This window comes from Rattus norvegicus, chromosome 5 (genome assembly GCF_036323735.1).
Source record: "Rattus norvegicus strain BN/NHsdMcwi chromosome 5, GRCr8, whole genome shotgun sequence".
Taxonomy (NCBI): domain Eukaryota; kingdom Metazoa; phylum Chordata; class Mammalia; order Rodentia; family Muridae; genus Rattus; species Rattus norvegicus.
The window spans coordinates 62914191-62941796 of NC_086023.1; the positions used below are offsets into that span (position 1 = coordinate 62914191).

The following is a 27606-nucleotide window of genomic DNA, read 5'->3' on the forward strand; positions in this document are numbered from 1 at the left end:
TCTTCCTTTTATCCTTTTATAGTGGGGAATTTAAATAAATACAAAGATAGAAAAGAATAATCGATCCCATATTGAGCTTTAACATTATTAATCATGGTCAATTATGCTTCACTTATCGTAAGTCAGAGTCCTCCTCTTCTTCCTCTGCCCTAGCCTATTAAAGCAAATTTAAATTGGAGCAAACGCTAATTGTCACATTACTTGTTATGTGATTTCTCAGCCTATCATTTGTAAGGACTGTAGACAAAAAAGGAGCTGGACAGAGGGATAACTCAGCCGTAGATGTGCTTAACGTATCACACATAAATAATGATGATAACAATTATTCTGTTATCACTTGTTTAAACTGACAGTGTTTGGGGATGGAGTGATGACTCGATGGGTAAGAGCACTTACTGCTCTTTTTATTTAATTTTAAAATTACGTGTCTGTGTGTATAGGTACATGCTTATGAGCACAAGTGCCTGTGGTCTGGGAACAGGCATCAGATCGCCTGGGGCTTACGTTAAGGGATGTTGGGAACCAAACTCAGGTCCTCTGAAGAGCATCAAGGGCTAGTAACCACAGGTTTCACATCATAGCTCAGGCTGACCTAGAACTTACCATGTAGCCCAGGTTGTCCAAGAGTTCCACAGTCATCCTGCCTCAGCCTCCTTAATGTTGGGATTACAGGTATAAGCCACCATGTTTGGCTGATTCACAGCTTTGTTGGGATTGCTTTGATAACTAAATTCAGCCATTTATCCTATTGAGTTTCCCATAGTTTAATCTTCGTTGTTCAAATCTCTCTGGTATCATTTAATGTCATTTGTCTGTGCTTCTTGGTAATCAGTAGTTTGATTTAGAGCAGAACCATCTAGGAGTTGTTTAGTATTTTGTAGTGGTCAGGGTTCTCTGAGGAGTAGAACTGAAAGGATGAACACACACAGAGATGCACACAGGGGTTGGGGTGCATTGCGTGTATATGGATGTGCGTGTGTGCTCGCATGCATGCGGTCCTTGCAGACTATGGTCTGAGTAATTCAACAGTTGTTGCTTCCTGACAGTAAGGCCAGGGGTCCAGTAGCTGCTCAGTCCATGAGGCTGGAGGTCTCAACAGTCCCAGTCTGGTATGGAGTTCCAGGGAAGTCAGAGAGCTGCCAGTTTTCAATCCACGTTAGAGGCCTGAAGATTAGGTGCTGACACCAGTGAAGGAAGGAGCGGCTCAGGGGAGATGAACTCACCAGTGAGAGTGAGGGCAAGCAGACAGAAAGCAGCAGCCTCCTCCCTCCATTAAGTGGAGTGCCACCAGAAGACATGGCCCAGATTTAGGGTGGATCTTCTGACCACAAATGGTCCTGATTCAGAGTGGGTCTCCCACTTCAAATAATACAACTTAGAAAAATCCCCATAAGTGCTCCTAGATGCTTGCTTGGGTTTAGTTACTTCCAAATATAGTCAAGTTGAAAAGCAAGAGTTAACCTTCACATGCCCACAAAGGAGCCTAGAACTCGAGTTTTTATTTTTGACTCAAACTCTTTATGCACCAAGTAAGGCCCCCTTTCACTTCCCAGGGATTATAGGCCTGTACCACCACATCCACTGTAATTTCCCCCTTGATGTGTGTGTGTGTGTGTGTGTGTGTGTGTGTGTGTGTGTGTGTGTGTGTGTGTGTGTGGGTGTGTGTGTTTCAGGATCTGTCAGTGTGGCCTGGTCCAAGTGCTGGGATTACAGGCATGTGTCCCCATACTTGGCTACTTTTATTTAATTTCACTCGATATACATTTAAGTTGAATAGCCAGATTTGATTTACATTTGCTTTTTTTTTTTTTTTTCGGAGCTGGGGACTGAACCCAGGTCCTTGCGGTTGCTAGGCAAGCGCTCTACCACTGAGCCAAATCCCCAACCCCTACATTTGCTTTTTGAGATAAAGCCAGACACTTGATCAGACTGGAAGATTGTTTGGCTGTTTTGTTTGGCAAGTCTTCCCCATGAGTGATGATGACAGATCTAGCTGTCCCTTTCTGTGATGTCTAATAGTCATTGCTGGTGACTGTCTGAATGCACTGATTCACTAGACACTCCAAAATGCTGAGTTTCTAGTTCCTATTTAGTTACAGTTGCAAGTTATAGAGAAAAGTGGCTCCTGGAAATAAGTCTTTTTCACTGTCCTTACAGTCATACATTTTATGGTCTTAACTTTGCAGGAAACCATGAAGATCTCTCTGTAACAATGATTTATATCTTACTGAATTGTACTAACAGCATTCCTGTGAAGTATGGGTCGTTTAGTCACGTACCCTGAAAGTGAGCCTAGGCAGCTCGCCAGCTATGCGTTCAGAGATGACGTTGTCTGTAAGCTTCTGCCTGTGTTAACTGATTTCACCTCACAGTGAAAAACAATAGTCATCTTCTTCCTTTTCCTTTCCTTCTCTCTCAGGCTTTTATTCCTACCCTGGTGGGTTGTAGCATGTTGTCCTCCACTTCCAGTTAAAGGAAGAGATTACCAGCTCCGTGTAATTGGACTTCCTTGACTGTCTCCCAAATAATGTTACAAGAAATGTTCCCTCAACAGCTGCGCATAATGCTGGCATTCCGGAGGCCGAGACAGGAGGATCCTGACTTCATACCAGCCTGGGCTGTTAGTGAGACAAGTGTGTAAAGCAAACTAGAGCCCTCCAAAGGTTCCTCTTACAAAAGAAAAGCATTCTAGGGAACTGGTACATCTAGAGGATTCTACTTTTACCCCCTCTTCCTGTATAAATAAAATGTCTCAGAGATTTTTGGCTTCTTTTCTTTTTGTCACATAGATTTTCTCCTCAAAAAGTGAATCCCGACTGAAACATCTGTTGCAGAGAGCCCCAGATTATTGCCCAGAGACAATGGTGAGTCTTACGGAGCCGTGGATGATGCTTTGTGCACACAGAGGCATCTGATGAGTTACTCTTAGATTTACCAAACTTCTTAAGTGTGGTTGGAATGTGTGACTAGAATCAAAACTTAAACCTAACTTTTTAGAAATCTTTTTATAAATTGGTAAATAAGTTAGTGTCTTTTACCTTTTATCTTCTATTTTAGGGCCTAGGTAAACAAATAGTCTTAACTGTAATGTATTCCAGTCTTTACATTTCACTGTAATATTTAATCTAGAATTTAGAGTCTTCTCACTGATTTGACTAACTTTATGAAATTTTACACTTACTTGGATTTGGGAAGTTGAATTTGAAGTAAGGGGAGCTCTGTGACTTATTTCTTCCTAACGCTCCCTTTCTGGCATACTGTTATTGATACACTGCTTGAAGTCCGAGTCAGGAAGTCTGACGTGTCTCCGGAGTTTGGGCGGCTTTCATTGTTTATAATGTGTGTGGGCCAGGCCTGGAGACCCGGGTACACACAAGAGAACTTCTTTAGGTACAGTGGCCTCTCGTATGGCAGGAGAAGAGGCCCTGATGGTCAAACAGTTGTGATTTCTTTCCTTAAGGTACCCAGCAGACACTTTCTGTGCACGGGGAAAAGTAATGTTAGTGTATGACCCGAGTCACCCGGCTCAGTCTCAGTGCTTTTAAGTGGGAAATGAGAAAAGAATATGTATGCGGTAGTTCTCATTCTCAGCTTACCTGTAGTTTAGACTGTGTGTGTGTGCATGCATGTGCACATGTGTGCCATGGCTGCTGGTGCATTGAGATTAGACTACAGTGTGAGCAGGAGCTTCCACAGGAGGCTTCGAGGTGCCCAGGAATTTATCATGTGGAACTTCTCATGCAGAGAAGCTAGTTATTTGCATAAAAGCATTTTGGTCCTTACAATTTCAGGTTGAAATTTGGAGTTGCATGAACTCATCTTTGCCAGGTAAGCAAACTTGTTTCATGAATGTAAACTCTGCATCATAGTCCTAAACCTGATTTCTACACAGGACTTTTAAAGTGATGTATTTAGTGTTGCATTGGTGAATGTGTGTGTGCACGGGAACAGCTTGTCCTCCCGCCTGTTGAGACAGATCGATCTCTCTCGCTCTCTCGCGCTCTCTCACTCTCGCTCTCTTTCTCTTGCTTTGCTGCTTACTGGCCTGTGAGCTTCAGCCTCCTGCCTTGCATGGGAGTGCCAGGATTGTGGTGAGTGGACTTGCTTCATCCAGACATTATCAGACTTGCAGCGTGAGCACTTTTACCTTGCTGAACTTTGCCACCAGCTCCTGAGTATTCTGGCCTTTAACACCCACATTTTCAAATGTATAGTTTATTTTCATTCTGTCAGTCTTGTGTAACTCTTCTTTTTTTAATAGCAAAGTCTCATTAAGTAATTTTGGCTGGACTGACCTGGAACTCTCCATGTAGAGCAAACAGTGCTGGGTTTGAAGGCATGAACTATCACGCCCAGCCCTGACTGTAATTCTTGTCTCCACTTCTGCCATTCTCTGGAAACTAGTCTTTGGAAGATCACCAGGACCTCTAGGTCCCAGACCTTTCATTTTTTTTCTCAGTGTTTGTGCTCTTTGAGTTTCCTATAACCTATGATCTTCTGATAATCTCACCTTGGCTTTAGACCTTAGACTCTCTCCCTGCCTCCTCTTCTGTAGCTGTTCTGATATGCAGAACTCTTCCTGCCTCTCTCCACACTGCACAGGTAAGCTGTTAACTAGTCACCTCTAGGAAGGGACTTTGTTATTTCTCACTGCCCAGATCTCTGTGTTTGAGGAACATCTGAAGTACAAAACCAGATTAGCAGAAAGATACTAGTTCCAGTGACATGCCCTTTGCAAGGTCTTGTATCTGTCTTTTCCCAGTTCAAGTCTTTGTTACCACACTCTTGGGATAGAATATTATAATAAACTAATAACTAATGTCTAAGTGTCTATTATATGTGTACTTCTTATCTCCTTCAGAATACCTCAGGGGATTTCTGCTCCCATTGTAATAAAGTCTAAATTCTGTACCCTGGCATGCATGGTCTTCTATAACTGAAACTCATTTTCTAGCCCTAGTTAAAGCCAATGCTTAGAAAAAAGGAATATACCTTATGCTTCTATAGCTGGTGAGGAATGTTGTACTCTCTGAAGCTTGCATTGCAAACAAATTTAGCGCTGCATTTGTGTTCAGACCAAAGTATAATTTCCATAAGGAGATACTCCTTGTACATCTTATCTGTTTTATAATTTTGTATTCATGTAGCATGTAATGGAATAGCTTATAGGCAGTAGGGATTCGAAAGTGGAAGAGCTCGTTAAATAAACTTGTTTTCTAAGGTTACCAGGTGTCTGGAGACAGCAGTGTGCTGCAGTGTGAATAAGAGCCCATGCAGCGAATGATCCACACAGATATTGTTCACTAGTCTAAAATAGTCCGTAGTCATTTTGTATCACTGTCATCAAAGCCAGGATTGACTCATAGAAGTTGTTTCTGCATGTTTTTTGTATATCAGTTTTTTAACAAGGTAATGAGTTTTATGCTATTCTGTATACTTAGTATTTTAACACAAAAGATTCATGTGCTTTTTTTGCATGTTTGATTAAATTATATTAGAATTTTTGTATGTGATTCCCAGTATGAAATAAGGAAAAGTTCTTTGTCCCTGACTCTCCTTACTTTGCACGTCCTCTCATAGAGATGCTGCTTATCCAAGATGAAGGGTGACAGAGCTCAGGGTGAACAGAAAATGAGAAAATGGATAAAACCACAGGGCCTTATTTTATGTAGTGTGGTGCCCTAAGAAAATGACGTCACTGAGATTGATGGCCAGAGGAGGCACATGGTCATTGGGAGCCCTGCTGTGTGAACTAGTTTCCTCACTGACTTGTCATGATATCCGTTACCTTTCTATTATTTGTCTTCACTGGTGCTTACGACCAAAACATCTGAACACGTTGTTTTCCAGGTGTATTTAAGAAGTCGGATGGCTGGGTTGGCTTAGGCTGCTGTGAGCTAGCCATTGGCTTGGAGTGCCGCCAGGCATGCAAGCAGGTAAGACCCGACAGGCAGTTTCTAAGCGTCATGGACTATGCAGGAGCTGTAGCTGTGTGGTTTTGGACTTGTCTGCTTCATAGCTTTGGAGAGGTGACCTAAAACGCTGTGAATTCAGTGTGGAGCTTGCTGTTCTTTGGTTGCAGCCGCTGCATGCAAGATCCTCAACCTTCTCTTACTCTTTTCCTTTCTTTTCTTAGATGTCCTTGTCTAGTCTGTGTGTGTGGGTGTTTTGCTTTCATGTATGTTTATGCACCGTATGCACACTGGGTGCCTATGGAGGCCAGCGGAGGCATCAGCTTCCCTGGAACTGGAGTTACAGATTAGGAATTAAACCTGGGGCCTCTGGTAGAGCACCAGTGTCTTAGCCGCTAAGTTCTCTCTCCAGCCCCTTTTCCTTCTGTCCATCTCTTAGCCACACAGAGAACAACTTTTAGAATCAGGGCATTTTGTCTTTCCCGGAACATGATGAGTCATTGTACGGCTTGCTTTGTCTTCATCTCCCCTTCTCTTTGGCATCATGCCTTTACTCTGAGGATGTGTCCCTGTCCTTTCTCTGCTCTGAAGGTGCGTGTGACCCCTCCCTCTAGTAAGCCATGGCTTCTCTTTGAGTAGGTATACTCTGCTCCAATTCAGACAGGCCCGAGGCTCCAATACATGTTTTTCAGTAGCTCCTCACTTTAGTAACGCTGGTTCCTGGGTTTGCCATTCCCAGTGGTATAGAGCTAACTGGGAAGCCTGCTGTCTAAACAGTTGTTTAAACTAACCCAGAACGTAGCCAGAAGCTTGTGCTGGAGACCGTTCTCTGGGATGCGTGAGATGCCAATGCCCCCTGCACTTCTGCTGTCGAGTTTTTGTTTGTGTTTTGTGAAAGGGTCTTCGTGTAGCCCTGGCTGCCTGTGACTTCCTATGTAGATCAGACAGGTCCCAATGTACAGCATTCTTCTGCCTCTGCCTCATGAGTGCTGGGATTATAGGAATGAGCCGCCACACCGGGCCTCACCTTCACTCCTGTACACACAGCACTGCACTAGAGCCTGCACTGCAGTGTCTGGGCAGCCCGTGACCCAGGGATCTGCTACTCTTCTCCAAACCTTGAAGTAGAGTTGAATTTCACAGGTTTGAACTCAAATCCTGGGGACATTAAGCAGTTACCAGCCCATTCATCTCCTTGCCCTGACCTCAACCCCGTCTCCGTCATCCTTATCAGCTAGTTTGTTATAAATTGCATGAGACTAGATGACAGAATAGGAGGAAGTAACCACGGGCGAGATCCCTTGACTCTGGAACAGCGTGTCTAAACTGAGACTGGTGGTGTGCAGAAAGTGACCATCGGCAGCAGAGCTGTTTCGCGTTGTTTTGCACAGAAGCATGTACTTCCCTGTGAGGAGTGCCCTGATGTTTCCTGACATCAGTCCAATGGACAGTGGAGGGCTACTGCCCTCTCTGCACATGCATTGAGAGGATGATGGAAGAGAAACATGGCGTTGACCACCTGACCAGCATATTCTTCTTTAGTGCCCTCCCCATCCTATATGCTGATTTTCTGAGGAAGTTGGCTCATTGTAGTCAGTATGAAATGTTGGATATGAAGGGTTAAAGAAAAAGCAAAATGTAAGCGCCCTGGCAGAACTTCACAAGAAAATTCACTAGAGTGGAATTCGGCGTTTAAAAGGCCTCTGATTTACATTTCCTTCAAAGTCCTCTAGTTTCCAAAATAACAAAAGAACCATGTTGTTATGTGAGATTGAAACCATAAAAGTTGGGCTGAAACTCCTGGAGCACCCTTTGTTTTAAAACATTACAGAACATTTGTTGTAGTTTAGGAACATCTAAATATTTGAGTATAGGTTTCCCATGATGAAATAAAGAATATTATGCCAACAATTATATATAATAATATATACTAATTTGTAGAGTTTGTCCTATATGAAAGAAACAGCACACATAGTAAATGAAGATTTTTTTGGTTGCTTTTAGGCATCTTCAAAGAATGATATTTCCAAAGTTTGCAGGAAAGAATATGAGGTACGTATCTTATTTAACAAATTTAGATATAGACTATTCTAGTCTTCTCAGAACTGACAAAATAACTTAAATTTTAAAAATTAATTCATTTTTAAACAAATTGTGTTCTAACTTAGCAGAAAATTTAGCCCTAATAGAAATGTCACTTTCTCTGAAGTGTTTTGACTTTGAGATTTGTAGACATTAAATATTGATTTTAAAGAAATACTTTAAATCTCTCATTCTAGCATTTCATCTATTATATTTTTATAGCAAAGCCACTGGTTGATTTAAGATTCTGAACTTGTTTTTTATAAGTTCTGTATCCTCTATAGCCCCTGTCCTACCTCTAGACCCATCTTTATGTCCGTTGTTTTATAAGCTGCCTATATCAAGAAATAAACTAAGCAAGTCAGACGGCTAAAATGAGCACTCATGCTTCAGCACCTCGCATTTGGGGAACCCTCGTCTCCGGGATGGGTTTCCAGCACCGTGCTCCCTAGTATGGAGATAAGAGAGTGAAAGTAGAGGAGATAGTTCACCTTGTACAAATGTACAAAACTCCTTTAGGTGTCTGTTTTCTAGAACCCCTTGAAGTGTGACACTTGTGTTACTCTCAGAGTTAAGGTCATGGAGTTGGGAGACTTAAATGCATAACAATGAGGACCCTATTAACAGTCTGTATTTGGGAGAAACAGAGTCATTCCCGCTGCTTCTATGCCATACTTCCGATTAATTGGTTTTTCTTTTCTCAAAGTCTATAATTATATTTCTTCATTAACATTTTTAGACTGGAGAGTCTTATTTATCCTTTGTCCCTTTGTTCTGTTGGCTAAGTTACATCTGGTCTCTGAAGACAAGTTTCCAAGTCAACATCAACCTCCCTCTGATCCTCCTGGAAAGAGCCTGTTGTCCAGAAGGAGGGGAGCTTTTAATGTTTTTTCTTACCTCTACCTTTGAAATGACCATTTTGGGTTTCTCTTGAACAAAGTGCCTAACTGTGATAATTCCTTCTTTTCTTCCACATGATGTCTGACACTGTCCATCTCCTGTAGCCTGTCCTCCATTACTTTAGTGTGCTTCCTTCTCTTGTTTGGATTTCTGCATTGCCCTAGGAAGTCTGCAGTGTGTGTTGATGAAGGACGAGACAGGAAAGGTAAGAGAGACGAATACTGTGCTACAACAGAGATGAGGACAGATTGCTTCCCAGACCGCCTGTCTTTGTCTGGACTAGAATTAATAAAACAACCAGTTTCCAAAGGTCCGCAAGGCGTATCTTTGTATTAAAAGCTCAAGTAACTCAACATAACTCAAAATTCAGTTTGAGTTCTTACATATTATTTAGAAATAATGAGAGGCAACATAACTTTAATTCAGGGAACTGGTTCTGCATTATAGACCCAAAGCAAATCACAGCTGAAGTCTAGACTGGAGCTAGAACTGTCTGTGAGCAGCTCTAAGGTGAATTGGATAAATTTGGTATAATACAGTCTTTTTATCACATCAGAGTCTTACAAACTGGGCATTTAATATCTTTTTCTTTGCCTTGGGGTGGCCATTCCTTTAGGTTTGTGGTTTCGGGTGTTGTATTTACCCTGAAGGACAGATCTTACAGGGTTTGAGTAGAGATTCAGAGACTAGGCGATTTTGCTGGTCCTGGTTCCTTTAAGGGGATTTCCTAGGAAACCTATTTACATAAGAGTTGCCTTGGTCATGGTGTCTCTTCGTGTCAGCGGAGACCCTAGCTAAGACACCTAGTGTCCTGGCAGACTTTTACTATTGCCCTGTGCTGAAGGTCTTGTGTGGGACCTCATCTTCTGGCACTAGGGCATACTTATTACCTTGTTCTGGGCTATAGGGATAAACAGTTTTAAATGCTAGCTTGATTTGCTAGAAAGAAACGATGGAATGCACAAGCCAAACACCAAGCAGGGACCGAGCACTGAGAAGCCAACAGCTTTGAGGACTTTGACATTTACTGAGCTGGTTTTCATAGCTGTATAGTTTTGCATACTTGGAAGTCAGAGAAGAGATTTTTGGTACCAATAAAAGATGGAAAACCCAGTTGTGGTCTCTTTCCAAAGATACTGCAGTTGCAATATGGAAGACAAAAGTTGGAATCATTTCCTTTTGTAGAGGACTACATTGCTTCTCAATGTAAAGAGAATGTCTACCTCGAAAACTGGTATTACTACGTGAAGTTTGAAGCCTCACTCATATAAAGTAGGTGCTTAGAAAATCTCAAGCTGGGGGCTGGGGATTTAGCTCAGTGGTAGAGCGCTTGCCTAGCAAGCACAAGGCCCTGGGTTCGGTCCTCAGCTCCAAAGAAAAAGAAAAAGAAAAAAAAAAAGAAAATCTCAAGCTGAGACTATATCTAAAATAATTCTAAAACGGTAGTCCTTTCTTAGATGCCTCAGACAAATAACACAGATTCTCTCTGGAGGAAGGGTTTTGTATTCCAGACTTCAAGCTCCCACAGATAAAATTCTAGGGAAAGTAAGCAACTCACATTAAAAAAAAAAATAATCACAAAACTCACTACTGAACAAGGCCATGAGACAAGAGCCGGCAGGAACAGTAGTGAACAGAATAGGCCTCAGGAGCCTGTGCCGTAGAAACTCTCACATGCAGACTGCAAAATATTTAACATGGGTAGGAAACAAGATCCTGAAAATACACGGAGCAAGTGTAGGTGGGAAGAATTCATAAAATAAAATTTTAATTGAAGAAATGAAAACATAGTAGAAGCTGAGGTAGTGTTTCTGTCCTGTGAGCCCAGGTAGAGGTAGAAGGTCTATGAATTCGGGTTCATACTCAGCTGGATAGTGAGTCAAGTCAGCCCAGGCTGTAAGAGATGGTATCTACATATTATAGGAATAAGAAGAAGAAGAAGAAGAAGAAGAAGAAGAAGAAGAAGAAGAAGAAGAAGAAGAAGAAGAAGAAGAAGAAGAACAACAACAACAACAACAACAACAACAACAACAACAACAACAACTTACAATAAGAATTTTTTCAAAACATTCTTTCAAAATGACCAATAGCTGATTTCTCAGAAGCAACAAAAAAAAGCCAGAAGACAGTATTTACATAGTTCTTAAAGAAAGTAGCTATTAACCTAGACATTGTATCCAAAAAGATTTCAGGAAATAATGCATCATTAAGATGGTTGGAGAGACAACAATGCCAAGCAACCAGAGCTTCCAGGGACTAAGCCACTACCTAAGGACTATTCGTGGACTGACCCTGGACTCTGACCTCATAGGTAGCAATGAATATTCTATTAAGATCCCCAGTGGAAGGGATAGCCCTTGGTCCTGCTAAGACTGAACCCCCAGTGAACGTGATTGTTGGGTGGAGGGCGGCAATGGGGGGAGGATGGGGAGGGCAACACCTATAAAGAAGGGGAGGGGGAGGGACTAGGGGGATGTTTGTCCGGAAACCGGGAATAACACTCGAAATGTAAATAAGAAACACTCAAGTTAATAATAATAATAATAAAAAAAGAAAGATGAGGTAAAAAAAAAAAAAAAGATGGTTGGAGAGGAGAGAGTGGGATTGAGTGAGAGAGTAGGGTGCAAGTAAGAACAAAATGTAATGGTCTGCGTGTGTGCGTGGGCATGTGGGCATGTGTGTGACACTGTCATTGTGACACCTATTACATTTATGTTAACTAAAAATGCACTGGGGCTGGGGAGACAGCTTCATGCATGTTGTGAAAACAGGAGGATCTGAGTACGTACCCAGATGAAGCCAGCATAGGAGCCGTAATTCCAGTACTACAATGGCAGGATGGGAGACAGAAACAGAAGGCTCTGTGGAACCTGACAGATGCCCCAGCTAGCTAGCCTGATGTGTGCAGCTGAGGAACCTCCAGAGGCTCTGTCTCAAACAAGGTGGAAGTTGAGAGTCAACACCAGAGGTTGTCCTTCTGTGCACTGTTCCGCCATACATGCACATCATATATACACAAAAACTAGGGATTTCTTAAAGATTTTTTTGTTTGTCTTTTGAGACAAGGTCTTACTATGTATGTAGCTGGCTGGTTTAGAATCTAGTATGTAGACCAGGCTGGCCTCAAACTTGCAGAGATCTGCCTGCCTCTGCCTCCTAGTGCTGGGATTAAAGGTGTGCACCTCCAGGTCCTATAGGAAGTTCTTACATAGGGAATTTCATCTAAAAATGAGAGATCTGACTGATAATCTTTCTTTCAACTCTGCTTTTCTCATTTGATCACTACCACCCACCCCAAAAGAGTACCTCCTTTAGCATTAAGTACTTCTGAGTTGACAAGGTGACTCAGTGGGGATAGGTACTTGCTGCTAAGCCTCACTACCCAAGTGCCACCCACAGTGTCATTCCTCAAATGTTGGAGGGAGAAAAAGCTACTTCTGTAAGTTGACCTCTGACCTCTGACCTCTGACTCATACTAAGGTATATACCCATCCACACACTTACATTTATACACACAAACACATGAAAATAAATAATTGTAAAAAGTGTAGATAATACATTTTGAGAATTACATATATTTGAGTGAAATCACCAAGCTTTGATCTAGGAGCTACCAAAACCAACCTTTAACTTGATGATTCCCACAGAATCGCATTCATATACTATGGGCAGTCTCGGTTCTAGGTTTTCCTGAATTTTCCCACAAGCATAATCCTTGAGACACCCAGAAATATGGACTAGGTCATGATGAGGCTTGTGGCTGTTCAGTGCTAGAACCCAATCCTACTCAGAACACTCAAAGCCTGGAACGGCGTTGGCACCAGCAGCCAGAGCAGAGGCTGTAAGCTTAGCACAACCAGCACCGAGTGTGCTGGCTCATTTGATTAAAACTAGGTAACTAAGGAATTGCTTTCTGTGAGATATAAGACATTACCTGAGGTGGGTTTTCACACCGTCTTTGTCCACAGTTTATCTGTGAACCTTTTCTTCTAGATACCAGTGTGGTAATTTTTGGATTTTTTTATTATTATTTTTTCCTTGATTATCAGAGTAAACATTGATAAATTCTGTGAGGGATGTGAGGGTAATGAAGTATCCAGAGACATGGTGATGGTGATAAAATTGTGAGCTTAAATTTTAGTTCAGGATCCGTAAATTCATGTCAAACCTTAATGTCAGACTTCCCTGACACTGTCCTAATATGGCCGTCCCATTTGCTGCTCAAGCCACTGAAGTGAGTGCTGCAGCTGCATCAGACCTCCATGCTCCTGCCTGTCTCTTCCTCTCCCTGCTCCTGCCCTGGGCTTTCTGTACAGTCCACAGAACTGTAGCTTTCCTGCCTCTTACCTCTTTTCCTCAGTCTAGTTCTCTGATGGTTTCTTTAAAGAAGGTGACAGATAGTAAAGAAAATCCAGTAGTTTGGCCTTTTTTAACGGTTTAAGAAGCTGGAGAGTTGAAGCAGTGGTTCTGACCACTTCTTGTTTATACAAAGACCTAGATTCAATTCCCAGCACCCATATGGCTGCTTACAACCATCTGTAACTCCAGCCCTGCAGGACCTGACACCCTCTGTTGACCTCTAGGTCATGAGGCATGCATGGGATCTATATGCAGCCAAAACACTCGTACATATAAAGTAATTAAACAATAATTTTTAAAAGTTTTAGGATTAAAGTTTTGGGTTAAGTAATTGCTAACACAACTAGATTGTTTTGCTGATGACCGCTGGTTCTGTGAGAATGCTAAGATAAAGGCAGCACAGTGGCCCTTAGACCACAGAGCCAAAGGCAAGTCCTAGACGCAGCTGTCTGCACCACTGCCAGCACATGGCTGTATGACAGGGTGCGGGTTCATGTAAACCTGCATTCTTTGATTATTCACGTGGTTCACAATTGAGAATAGCATGTAATATAGTCTTCTTCCCATGTCATGAACTACAGCCACCAGGTTCCTGCAGTTACCAGTAATGTTTAGTCCTCCACCCACCTTTACCACCGTTAGCATGCACTTGGCTCTGCCCCGGATGCTAGTGTGGAGTGCGTGTTTGTATATGCCTGCTGGGACTGTGCCATGCCCTCAGCGAGTGTTCCAGTAAACGTATGCTTGAAGATATGTTTGCATCAATATTTAGTTCCTTTTTCTCAAATTAACCTTGGTTCCAGGTTTACTTTGTGTTGGAAGCATAAAAGAAGGGAGATGGGGAGCAGTCTAAGGGACCAGAAAGAGCAGGGCTAGCCATGTCACTGTCAGCTGGAGGTCTCCTAAGCTGTAGTGTGATGTCAGCCTGCTGCAGGGGCTCTGGTGTGGCAGGGAACAACATAGGCTTTGGACAGCTGTGCTGTCTGTCCCTCCCAGTCAGCTTTTGGCTATTTTAACAAAGCGCACAGGCTGGAGCTGTGGCTTAGAAGCCCTTGGCTCAGTCCCTAGTGGGTACACACTTGTTCTTACACATACACGAAGTGGGACTTCGCCTTTGTAAAGTCTTAAGGCTCTAAATATAAAGTATGTATTAGTTCACACTGAGGGAATGCCAAGAGTTGTTGGAGCATAGTACATAGCAGGCTGTGAGGGAAGACTTTAGGAATGGTAAATCTCTACAGAGGTATGAGCCGTTACCTGCAGCTGATGAGCTCCAAAAAGAGCGAAACCTGTTAGGTCCTGCAGTACTGGCTTAAGATAGTAAGACTTAAGTGCTGGGATTGCACTGTATTGTCCTAGGAGAGGAGAAGCTCCTGTTTACTGTCCTTGGTGCTGGTTCATTTCCTTTCCCGGTCATACCTTAGCTGAGTAAGAGTATGCCTATAGTCTTGGTCCTGTCAGACTAGCTACGATCGTGCCTCATCTAAACTGGTCTCTACTGGATGCCTTATCTTCTCATACCTTGTTGTTTGTTTTTGTGGTACTAGGAGTTGAAGCCAGGGTATCATGCTCTTCCCTAGCGCAGACCCCATACCTTTAATTACCCCTATTTAATGACAGTCCAGAATCCTCTCTGCTAACTTTCTTTTTGAGATAAGATTTCACTGTGTAGCCCTGGCTGGTCTTGAACTTGCTATGTAGATCAGGCTTGCCTCAAACTAACAGATTCATTAAAGGCATGCAACACACACACACACACACACACACACACACACCCCAAAACAGATAATTGTCTTCTTTCTTGCACTTCTCCCTGAGATGCTGAGTACAGTCTTCCCAGATGTAACCAAATAAAAGCCAGCACACATTGTCCACTCTTCCCTCTTTTGAATCATCTCCCATGGATCACTAGCTATTAAACCCTAAAGATTTACCAGCTATGGCTGTGCATACCCTTATCCCAGGACTCAGGAGGCAATGGCAGATAGATCTCTGTGAGTTTGAGACTAGCCTCATCTATATAGTGGGTTCCAAGGCAGCCAGGGTTCTGTAGATAGACCTTGTCTCAAAAATAGATAGATAGGGGCTGGAGAGATGGCTCAGCGGTTAAGAGCACTGACTGCTCTTCCAGAGGTCCTGAGTTCAAATTCCAGTGACCACATGGTGGCTCACAACCATCTGTAATGAGATCTGATGTCCTCTTGTGGTGTGTCTGAAGACAGTTACAGTGTACTTATATATAATAAATAAATAAATCTTTTTTAAAAAATAGATAGATAGACAGACATATAGATAGATAGATTTAAAGTATTGCTTCCCTTTGGAGGTCATTAAACATGTAGTATGTATGTATGTATGTATGTATGTATGTATGTATGTATGTATGTATGTATGTTTCTCCTAAGTACATCTTAGTTAATACTGGCCGCTGAGTCCCTGGAGCAGAGCTCTGCAGTCGTTTTGTATCTGTCTCCACTCATTACTTAGCATTCATTGAGCCGATGACGCACAGTGAGCTGATACACCAGCGTGTGGAGGAACTTTCTCAGTGATGAGCCACTGTCTGCCAAAAGCTTGCAGTCTAGTCCTTGGGAAGAGGAATCCACAGAGACTTAGAAACAGTGAGCACGCACACTGCTAGAAACCTGCAGGAGCCACACTGGGACCTGGAGTCAGAGCTGTGGTCTGAAATGGGATGAGTGCTTTCTCAGGTAGATTTTAGTTGTGAAATCATTGCCCTGTTGCCCACGTTGATCTTAGGATCCTGTCAGCCTCAGTATATTGGGGTGCTCTTGGGTTTCTGGTGTGGTATACCTCACCTCAGTGCCACTGTAGATTTTATCTGTTAAATAAGAAGGAGAGCTATTCAGTGGCATCCCGTGGGTGCAGCTGTGGGAAGCAGGTCTGGAAAGACTCCACTGGAGAACATGAACGCTTGCTTCCTGTTCTGCCAGCAGATGGCAGTCAGACATTTGAAAGACTTAACTAGCTAAGACACCAGAAAGTAATTCTAAGCTAATGCCACAATTCATACATACGCCTTTGGCCTATTAATAATCAACAGTAGCTCAGGCATGGAAAAGAGTCGCTGATGATCAGGCATGGTGACACCCTGGGACCCCTGCACTTGGAAATTTGAGGCAGGAGGAATGCAAATATAAGGACAGCTGACTTTAAAAAGGATGAAGAATTACTTATAACAAACATAGGACTCTTATCAAAGCTGGATATGGTCAGTCTATCAACTCAAAATGGGTGTAGCAGATTAATGACTATCACATCGATAGAGGGACAGAACATATTTTTATATCTTAAATAGTTTATCTATTTAGCTGTTCTACACACAATGTTGTCTCGCTTGCGTGTGTGAGGGTGTCAGGTCCACAAACCTGAAGTTAGAGACCATTGTGAGCTGCCATGTGAGTTCTGAGGACTGAACTCTGGTCCTCTGAAAGAGCAGCCAGTGCTCTTGACCACTGAGCCATCTCTCTAGCCCCAAACAAAACATATTTTTAAACCATAGACTGAGTAAAGATGTAGAAGTAATGTATTAACATTAATGGTGCTCCTGTGTAGAAAATCAAGTTTTCATTCAACACATCCAGGAAAACAGTAAAGAAGTAATATAATTGCTTGGGGAATGTTTACTCTCAGGGGACATCAAGGAAGACAGGTTTGTCCTCCTTTTCCTTCAGCAGCTGGCAGACTCTCTGTATTGTTTGCCGTGTGGGCAGACTGGCTTCTGCGGCTGTTTCCCGCTTGCTCCTGTGACCTAAGTCACAGGATGGTGACTTAGATGGTCTCTGATACCTGAGCCTTTATTTCCTTTAGTGCCGTCCTCTTAGGCTAAGCTATCGTAAGATTGAACTGGAAGGGATGTTTCTCTTGCTCATAAAGTCAGATTTGGTGGGGGCCGGAGATGGCTCAGCGGTTAAGAGCACCAACTGCTCTTCCAGAGGTCCTGAATTCAATTCCCAGCAACTACATGGTGGCTCACAACCATCTGTAATGGGATCCGATGCCCTCTTCTGGTGTCTGAAGACAGCTACAGTGTACTTACATATAATAATAAATCTTTTTTAAAAAGTAAAGTCCAATTTTAAAAATCTAGCTTGAACAAATTCATAAACGTTACTGCAGGGTTTTGGAGATTTGTTATGATTGACATTGCCATCTGGATCCTTAGAGACCAGGGACATCTGGCCTGTTCTCAGCAACCTTTATGGCTTCTACTCACAAGATGCTAATTAATGCCCACTCCACCGCACTTTCAATGACAGGAAATGACTGCAGGCATCAGGCGTCCCCTAGGAGGCTAATCCTGATGGAAGCTATTTCTCTGCAGGCTAGTTTTAATATTGATTTTATTTTGTTTTATAAATGTTCCTGGGGCTGATGAGCACCAGTGGAGAGTTGTCTGATAATGGTAACTGAAACGCCACAGTAAGACAAAGGAACATGTGTGAGGAGACAAGCAAAACAGTTCACTGCTGAAGGACACTGAGAGGCTACTTATTTCTCACTGTTTATTCTGATCTACCAGCTCTGGCAGAAGCGTGCACACTGGAGGAATTTGTTGTCCCTTCCTGCGAGACCTGGGTCCGTTTGTTAGTTAACTTACTCACTTTCGTTTAAGTGAGGAACTCCAGTGTGGGCCACTCCTACAGTGGAATATGGATAGGGAGAAAGAGGGAGTTCAGTGCAGCTTTGTCAACAGTACAGATAGACTTTTCTTGGCTGTTTGAACAGTCTTCCACTGTAGCACAGGCTAGCCTGACATGCACGATGTAGTTCAGGCTGGCTTCACACCAGTGACAGACCTCCCACCTGACCCTCTAGTGATGGGCCACGGGTGGTAGCCACCATGCCTGGAAACCTTGGAAGCTGGACTTCCAAGGTTGGTAATGCTGGTCATTTTTACCTGTTTATATTTTCTCTCTTGTATTTTTGATTTTTTTGTTGTTGTTGTTGAGACAAATTCTAAAAGGTCACTGTGTTGTGTGGCTCAGGCTGGCATCAAACTCAACCTCCTCCTGCCTCAGTCTCCCAAGTGCTGAGATTATGAGCATGTGCCACCACGCCCAACTAAAGATGGACTTAAGCGCAGTCCCTTAGCTGGGTTTGATGGACAGTCCTGGTACATCTGATTTCCTTCCATGCTTTATGTTAGCACGTTTATTTTAGTAAGTCGTTCTCCTCCAGTCATGAAAGATACTGACTCACAGGTGATGCGCCCTGCATATCCTAATGGTTTTGGACAAGAACGGTTTTGTTGTTTTGTTTTGTTTTGTTTTTCTTTTGTCTTTTGTCTTTTTCTTGTTTTCTTTCCTTTTTTCCCTTACTTTTCGGGCAATGACTTAAACAGGGTAGCATTCTGAACAAAATCTAAGGCTTCTAGAACAATCGACTCTGATCTCAGTCTCTGCTTTTAGCAACTTCTGGGGTCTAGTGCAAGCAGGTGTCCTCTGCCTGCAGAAGGCTTCCCTCTGTAAAATGCTAGGGAGTTTCCCAAACTCTGACCACAAGAAGACTAAATGAAAGCTATCTCTGAAACGTTGTGTAAAGTGTAGATTTCTGTCACGTGGGAAGGGTAGGCCTGGGAAGTTTGGGAGGTTCCACTGCACAGTCATGTTTGAGAACAATCAGAGGTAACCTCTGAGGTCACATCTACTCTAAAATGCAGTAATTACAGGAAATAATGTACATCTGAGTGATTTTTATTATGTTATTTTCTAAAAGGCATTTTATATTCTACAAGGAAAAGTAGAAATCAGTACAGGGTGATCCCCTCCACACACGGGCCTTCACACTACTCCAGCTCACCAGAGCTTCGCTCCTTACGCGTCAGTATACAGCGCAGAGAGGGATCTCTGCCACGGTCATACGATGGTTACTCTTAACCTCTATGTTTTCAGCTTCAAATTTAGAAAATAATTAAAGAATATGATATCCTGATTTCCATGTGATTCTAAAACAGAATAAAATTAGAGATTCTGCTTGTTAATTTGTTTGTTTTTCTTTAATTTACAGAACGCTCTTTTCAGTTGCATTAGCAGAAATGAAAGTAAGTATGTTGTCAGTGATCATGTGAGCAGTTCAGAGAGTAAGACATTTACAGACTTAGTTAACAGTAAATGATCGCCAGTACTCTTAGCACTACGCCTGAGAAGCCATCTGAAGAAGCAGGCACACAGGATTCTGCTAGGCCACTGCCTGTTCAAATCATGTGTGTAGTCTGACAATTCCTGTGTCCCAATTGCATATTTATAAACCAACACTATAGATAGATCACTAGAGAAAGATAACACCGATAATAAGGTCTCTTCTGAGGAAACATACATCTACAGTATGTGACGTAGTCCTTGCTAAGGGCTGCCTCTTGGTCCAGTACACAGGTATTTATTGAGTACTTGCCTGGTGTGGAGCAGACACTTACCTGTGGGAGACATGCCCAGAACACAAAGCACTTGGAAATGGTGTAGAATATGAGGTAGCACTGATAAAAGGAAGAGGTTTAGAGGAAACAGGAATCTTATTGCAAGGTTGCTTAGAGGAGACCTCGTGGAGTTCATCAGTTAACTGGGCCTTGAAATTAAATAAGGTATTTGTAGGGGGTTGAGAGAGAAGCAGACGATGTGTACAGTGAAGTCTGGAGGAGCAGCATCCCATGTGAAGGGAATGTCGAGAGCAGCGGTTGGAGGTGGGAAAAGACAGCTGAAGAACAAGCAGTTGGTTGTAAACTGGGGCCTCGTTCAGAGTGTACCCTATAGTACACTTTGGCAGGTGATCTCGGATCCTCCCTCACTGGCAAGGAAGCTAAGCCAATGGAGGAATCAGGAGACAGACACTTGATCCTATTTCACTTCATGCATGGGGGCTCCCAGAAAACCACCACTGCAGTGTACACTAATAAATGCGGCAGAACTTCTTTCTGTGGCTGGAGATGTAGCACAGAGGTAGAGTGTATGCTTAGACATCTAAGGTCCTTGTCACCTCCAGCACCATACACATAGCAGTACTGAAAGGCAGCTGTTGCCCAAAGTGAGCGTGTGTTCTTTGGCAGTAGACATAAACTTGGGGGTAGTTAAAAGTCAAACCTAGTACATAATAGGTATGGAATAATGTGGTCCAGGAAACCGAGGTACGTTCCATAAGGTCAAACTCTGTCCCCAGTTGATGAATTTACACACGACTCATTTCTTGAAGTCACCTGAATTCCAAATTCATTGCTCTGTGGAATCTCTGACGCCCCGTTTCTGGCTGTTCTGTAGTCATTTCTGACATCATGTAGGAGTTCTTAGCCTCTCTCTATAAACCTGTTCCTGCCACTCTAGCTCCTTTAGCAGCCCCTGCATGCACACCTTTAGATGCTGGAGGGTCTCTCGATCTTCGCCATTATGATCCCTCACCGTACTGCCAGCCACGCACGTCCCTTCCCATGGTGAATGGCATCGCTGTGCGTTTCTCTGTGTGCTCGTTTGCCTCACTATGTATGTAGCCCAGCCTGGATTGCAGGTGTGCACCACCACTCCTGGCCACTGGGGGGTGTTGCTGCTGTGATTTGCTTCATTTTACTTTCATCTCTTGGAGTCATGGTGGTGGGTGGCCTCCGTTGTGATCATTCTGTCTCGTCCGCCAAGTGCTGCAGGATGGCAGGTGTGTGCTGCACGCCTGGCTTTGGCTATTTTACATATACAAAAGCAGTCCCTCCCCTTCAAATGACTTAGCTTTGACTTTTACTTGAGACAGACTGTATTAGTTAAAACAAAGACTTCTACAGTATAGGAAGATTCTTACAGATGTGTCAACTGTGTAGAAAATTTGAGAGTTCAGTTTCAAAGTACATATTTGTTAAATTTATTAAGTTGCTGTGCTCTCTCTTGGTTTTTACAGATCCATATAATAAGTTTAAGGCACTGTCATTGTGTTCTCTTTGGTTTGGTTTGGTTTGTGTATAAGTCTGCACAAGTGCAGTGTGGAAAGAGGCCATGTCTGTTTTCTGAGCATGGGCACTTCGGACACTGGGAAGGCCGCATGGAAAGGGACAGTGTTAGGTGTTGTACATAGCAGTCCTGACCTGCATTAGACACCAGATTATGCACCAAATTGTCATGTCAACCAGAAATTCCTGCATGTGCTTGTGCACACTTCTGGGGTTGTGGCACTCAGGTAGGGATAGAGTTGACTAGAGAGTTAAGTCGATGAGTGTGGCTGTCGTGTGTCAGTGAGCATTGGATGGCCCATGGCTGTCTGTAGTCCTGCTGAGTCACGTGATTATTATCCTCCAGGCATGTTTTACTTCTCATATTCAGGGCTGTGCTGGTGATCACTGGTTAACATTAACAAAAAGCCGTTTCATCTCAGTGTCTCTCTTTCTCCACAGTGGGCTCGGTGTGCTGCAGTTACGCGGGGCATCACACCAACTGCCGAGAATTCTGTCAAGCCATTTTTCGAACAGACTCCTCTCCTGGACCATCTCAGATCAAAGCAGTGGAAAATTATTGTGCGTCTATTAGTCCACAGTTGATACACTGTGTGAACAATTACACCCAGTCGTATCCAATGAGAAACCCAACTGACAGTAAGTGAAGGGGTTGTGTTCTTCTCCGTCTTCGATGAATAATTAATTCATTTACAAACTCATGTGTTCATGTAGGTGTCTGGTCGGGTTCCCTTGAGACATCCAGATCTCTGATGCACATCAGACTATACCTTTACACCAGGAAATTCCATGTTGTCATTTACACAAGAAAACATAAATGTATATATATGTATGTATATTACATATAAATGCGTAGTAGTATATGAGAAAAAAGATAGAAATAACCCAAAAATGCATCAGGATATTGACTAAATGATATTTCTATGCAATAACCACACTTTACAACTAACAAAAGGGGGTAAATTTATTCCAGAAGTCCAAGGTGTATTTAGAAAACAAAGCAAGTTTCAGAACTGAAAGCATAGTGTGTTCTATTTAGCTGTTCTACACCATATATTTCTGTAATGCTGAAACTTTTTTTAATAGAAGCTTTTACTTTCAAAATAAAAAAATCATAAAAATAAGAGAATGATATTTTTGAAAAATCAAGGCTCTGATGAAGCAGTCCTTGCGGGAATCTTCAAACACCTACTTTAGATTTCCTAGAATCCATTCCGCTCACCGAGAGAGTTTAAAGAACCGACAGGTCAACCAGACTGACGAAAGACTAGCTTATAAGGCAGATGTTTGTGTTCATACTGGAATATTCTAAGGCTTCTTTTATTATCTTGAAAGTGGTGTGCATTGTGTGGCCATAATTGAAATCAGAATCTGAGGCTTCTGACGCCCTGTGATGTGGTGGTGTGGTGAAAACCAGACACGTGGCCTTCGTTTATTCTAAAGCGGATCTGTGTTTCCTGACATTTAAACACACTGGAATGTTGCCAGCAGTGAGGGATAGAAGCTCTAAGAAAGCTAAGGCAGAAAGAGGTTTTAAGGGTAGAGCAATAAGCTCCAGTGTCTGTCCCAACCCAGAGGAAGCTAGAAAAGGCAGCTTCAAATTAAGTGTGCTTCCTCAAATGCAGACACCTGAGAAGCTACTTGAGAGAACCCTTCCGAAGTCTGTAGCCTGCCTGAAAGTATTCTTTTGGTTTCTAGTTCTTTGTAGAAAATTAAAGGCTGGGTGAGTGGGGACGGACATTCACAGGCAAACCATGGCCCATTAGCATGTTGGAGGCCCTGGTTCAATCCCTGTCATCTTAAAAGAAAAGAAAAGAAAATTAAAGGCAGAAATAAACTAAGATATTGACAGAGTTCATAGTATCTAAATTACAATGTATATTAATTAGCTTCTACAGACTTAAAAACGTCTGTGGTATCTCAGGGTATGATTAAGTGGAATGATTTTAATGCCACAGAAGTTAGTCACCAATCTTATATAGACTAGACACAAGCAGGAATTAAGCCCACTCTGATTTGCAATATTTTTTCCAAGAGCATAATAATATGTTTTATGTGAGGTTTTCTTAGGTGTGGGATGACTTATATAAGGATAGTTCTAGAAAGCTCACGGCTGGGAACTGTGGTGGATTCTGGGAAACTTGCAGAATGAAGAGAACAGGCCCTGTTTGCTGCAGAGACTTGCACAGGGGCGACATGTTTCCTGCCTGCTCCCGTGCTGCTCTCGGCAGAGCAGTGGTTATGAAGCGTCTCACAGCAGCCTTCCGCCCTGAATGCAGGTTTGTACTGCTGTGACAGAGCTGAAGAGCATGCTTGCCAGAGCGCCTGCAGGAGGATTCTAACGTCTAAGAAGACAGAAATGGAGATTGTGGACGGCCTCATTGAGGGTTGCAAGACCCAGCCCTTGCCTCAAGATCCTCTTTGGCAGTGTTTTCTCGAAAGCTCACAGTCAGTTCACCCTGGAGTCACCGTGCACCCTCCTCCCTCAACCGGCCTTGATGGGGCCAAATTGCATTGTTGCTCTAAAGCAAACACCTCAGTGTGTAGGTTAGTATCTCATTTTCCTTTATCAAGATCAACAGAAAACAGCATTTTAATTGGTGGCTTTTAACAAATGTCTTATTTTTGTGTTGTGTAGGCTTAGCATTTGGAAGATAAAAATGGGTGTATAGCTCAGTGGTAGACTGCTTAGCATGTACAGATTCAGTCCTAGTGCAAACGATAATAGAAGAATAGAAAATCTCTCACTTTTTAAAAAAATTTTTTCTTTTTTCTTTTTTCTTTTTTTCGGAGCTGGGGACCGAACCCAGGGCCTTACGCTTGCTAGGCAAGTGATCTACCACTGAGCTAAATCCCCAACCCCACTTTTTAAAATTTTTTAAAGTATATGTATTTTATGCATATGAGTGTTCTGTCTATACTTGTGTGGATGGGTGGTACCCCCAGAGGCCCAAGAGGGCGTCAGATCCCCTGGAGTTGGCATTACAGGCCGCTGTAAGTTGCCATGCACATATTAGGAGCTGAACCTGGGTCTGCAAGAGCAGAAAACACTCTTCCCCACTAAGCCATCTCACCAGCCCAGAGTCTCTAATTATTTTGTTCAGCAAATGTTAACTGAAGACTGTTTAAGTACAATATTTTAGGGCCAGCAAGGTCACTACTTAGCAGGTAGAGACACGTGCCACCAGGCCTGATTAAATAATTAAATGATCTAAGTGTAATTCTTGGGATCCACATGGTAAAAGAGGAAAACAGACTCCCTCAAGTTGTTCTCACACTGCTACACATTGTGAATGCACATGCACACACACAAAAAAAATAAATAAATACAATTTAACTTAAAAAACATATGAATATTTTCCTTGCATGTGTACATGTGTATGACATATATGCCTGGTGCCCAAGGGGGTCAGAAGAGGAGGTCATAGGATCACATAGAACTTGAGTTCAGCCCTTTAAAATTTTGTTTTATACATTGAGTAGAGGTATGAAGGATTAACTATTAAAAGGGCTAACTATTTATGGATGATGTGATGTCATTAAGCTTTAGTGTGCTGGGCCTGGAGAGAGGGCTCAGTGGTTAGGAGTTCTTACTGTTCTTGCAGAAGACCTGAGCTTGGTCCCAGCAACCATTGGGTGGCCCACAATTACCTATAGCCCCAACTGTGGGGGATTAATACTCTCTTCTAGCACCGTAAGCCCCTTTACTCACATGTGCAGGCACATACTTACACATGCAAATAGTTATTTAGAATATGTTTTGATCTAATATTTAAGAGATAGTTATTAAATTATGAAATTTTAGGATAGGGATTGTAATTCAGCTGGTAGAGTGCTTGCCTAGCATGCATAAAGCCCTCTAATGCCACATAAACTAGTCATGGAGACACATATCCCATGTGTCCCAGCACTCAGGAGGTGGAGACAGGAGGATCAGTGTCAGCCTCAGCTATATACTGAGTTCAAGGCCAGCCTGAGCCCCATGATTCCCACTGTTAAAAGGAAGAAAGGACAAACTGAATTTAAACAGTCTTTTATTATAACAACCTTAGTGATATAGGCATCTATGTTAGTTGGAGAATTATTGTGTGGTGGTTCTGGAACAAAAAAATCTGTCATAAACAAATGAGGAAAGTTTTATTTCAGTTCAAAGGTTTCAGTCCAGAATCCCGGCTCCATTGGCTTATTCTGAGGAGAAGCAGAATATTCCAGTGGAGGGAGTTTGGTAGATCAGAGCTGCTCACCCAATCACCTACTCTCTCCAGTCAGACTTTCCAGCTAAACTCAACCTCCTAAAGTTTCTGCCAACTCTCCAGCTAGGGACCAAGCCTTCAGCACCTGAGCCTCTAAGGAATTGTTTCACATCCAAATCATCAATTGGGTATGGCACCCAGAGATGAAAAATAGTGCAAATGTGAACTGAGCAAACAGTGTAGCGCTGACAGTCAGTGGAGGTAGCTGAGAGCATGGTGGGTAGTCCCTTTCTGTTGCTATGATGGGACACCATGACCAGGGCAACTAGAGAAGAATTGGTTAATTGGGCTTTGAGTTTAGAGGGTTAAGAGTCCAGGACCATCATGGCAGGGAGCATGGAAGCAGGCAGGCATGGTGGGTGCCAGAGCAGTAGTTGAGAGCTCATATCTTGAGGCACAATCATGAAGCAGATTTAGGGGTAGGGTGGCACAAATCTTTTGAAACCTCAAAGCCCCTCTCCCTAATGACATACCTTCTCCAACAAGGCCACACCTTCTAATCCTTCCCAAACAGTTCCACCAAAGACCAAGTATTCAAATACATGAGCCCATGGGGGCATTCTCATTCAGATTACAACAAAGATGTAACAGAAGTTTGCCTTATTAGAGGTATTTTGGACAAAAAGGAGCCAAACATTACTAGGATATCCTGAAGGAAAAGTAGAAACATTTTATTTTATTCTCATAAAATTGGTGAACCATTACAAAAACAAATTATGCCTAGGGTAATCCATCCAACTTTACCAAAGAGACAAAAAACTCTAAACAAAGCCAATTGAAAGGACGAACTGTAAGTAACTGGCCCTATAGTTACAGAGGTGGATTCTGTATAGAAGTTAATAAAGTATTGATGAGAGGGGTGCTGAGGAATGTTTCAGCACTCACAAAAATAAATTTCTGTCTGTATTGAGTGACTGGAGCTTGGGATGGTTCTTGCTATTTGTTTTGGTTTATGAGACAACTCCTCTCTAAGTAATCCTGGCCGTCCTGAAACTCACTGTTTAGACCAGGCTGGCCTCAAACTCGCTGACTCCACCTGCCTCTGCCTCCCAAGTGCTGGGATTAAAGGTGCCGCCGGCCTGATGAGCAGGCCCGCGTGGTGTTGGTTTTGAAGAGTGTTACTGTCATTTCTAACATGTATTTAGGAGGGCATCTGATCTGGTGCAGGGGAGATTGAAGGACAGTTGAGCGTTGTTCTCTCCTTTACTATATGGGCCCAGGGATTGTTAGGTTGGCAGCAGGCCCTGTTACCTGCTGCCGCTACCTTAACAACAGGTTTATGGTTTGCTGAATGCTTTCAGTTTCATCAGACTGACCTTTCTGAAACCTCATGAGATAATTGGGGAAATTTATATAATTTCTGTTTTAAATGTTAGAAACTAACTCAAGATGTTGAATAATCTATTCAGGGTAAATATAGAAAATTAATAACTAGAAAAAATACTGACTTCCTCTTCCTCAAAATGTGCACACTCCCATGAGAGCCAGGGTCTGATCTGTGTAGTGATACTGCGTCACCAGTGCCTTGAAGAAGCAGGCACATAGAACGGCGCTCCTGACTCCAGGGAGAGCGGGCAGACATACTGCAGAGTAAAGGGACTTCTTTAGGTCAGTGTCTAGAGCACTGGCTGCTCTCTAGCCAACCCAGGTTCATTTCCTACAACCACACAGCAGCTCACAGCTGTCTGTGATTCAGGTCCAGCAGATCCGATGACCTCCATTGACGCCTGACACACACACAGTGCACAGATGTACATGCAGGCAAACATTCATTCACATTAAAAAGTTAAAGCCAACCCCTTCTTCATGGGGTATTTTGAGAGTCAAATAACTGTGAGAACGGTAGAAAATATTTACTTATAGTTTTGTATATTTCAATGATATCAAATTTTTATAGTGAACATGTATAGGTTTATAAAAATAGACTAATGCGGGGCTGGGGATTTAGCTCAGTGGTAGAGCGCTTGCCTAGGAAGCGCAAGGCCCTGGGTTCAGTTCCCAGCTCCGAAAAAAAGAAAAAGGAAAAAAAAATAGACTAATGAATCCAGCGTATAAAAGCCCCAGGATGCGGTGGATCAACTACAATAGTATGGAGAAGTTTTGAGGGTCTTAAGGAATATAAGTGACTTAAACAAACTTTAGTCTATAAACCCCACCC

General features: G+C 42.7%; 1 protein-coding gene across 3 annotated transcripts in view; it reads left to right on the forward strand.

Annotated features, from left to right (window-relative positions):
* Reck (reversion-inducing-cysteine-rich protein with kazal motifs) overlaps nt 1-27606 on the forward strand; it is a 66558-nt gene that overhangs the window by 15474 nt on the left and 23478 nt on the right. The window contains exons 3-9 of one of the 3 annotated variants that reach the window (NM_001415923.1): nt 2790-2864; nt 3792-3828; nt 5851-5936; nt 7917-7964; nt 19284-19317; nt 21637-21834; nt 23475-23742. In NM_001415923.1, coding sequence (NP_001402852.1) covers nt 2790-2864; nt 3792-3828; nt 5851-5936; nt 7917-7964; nt 19284-19317; nt 21637-21834; nt 23475-23742 — 746 coding nt within the window. Of the gene's footprint in view, nt 1-2789; nt 2865-3791; nt 3829-4056; nt 4092-4555; nt 4603-5850; nt 5937-7916; nt 7965-8998; nt 9100-19283; nt 19318-21636; nt 21835-23474; nt 23743-27606 lie in introns of those variants that run through there. The other 2 variants (XM_063287725.1, XM_006238069.4) reach the window with 2 other exon arrangements.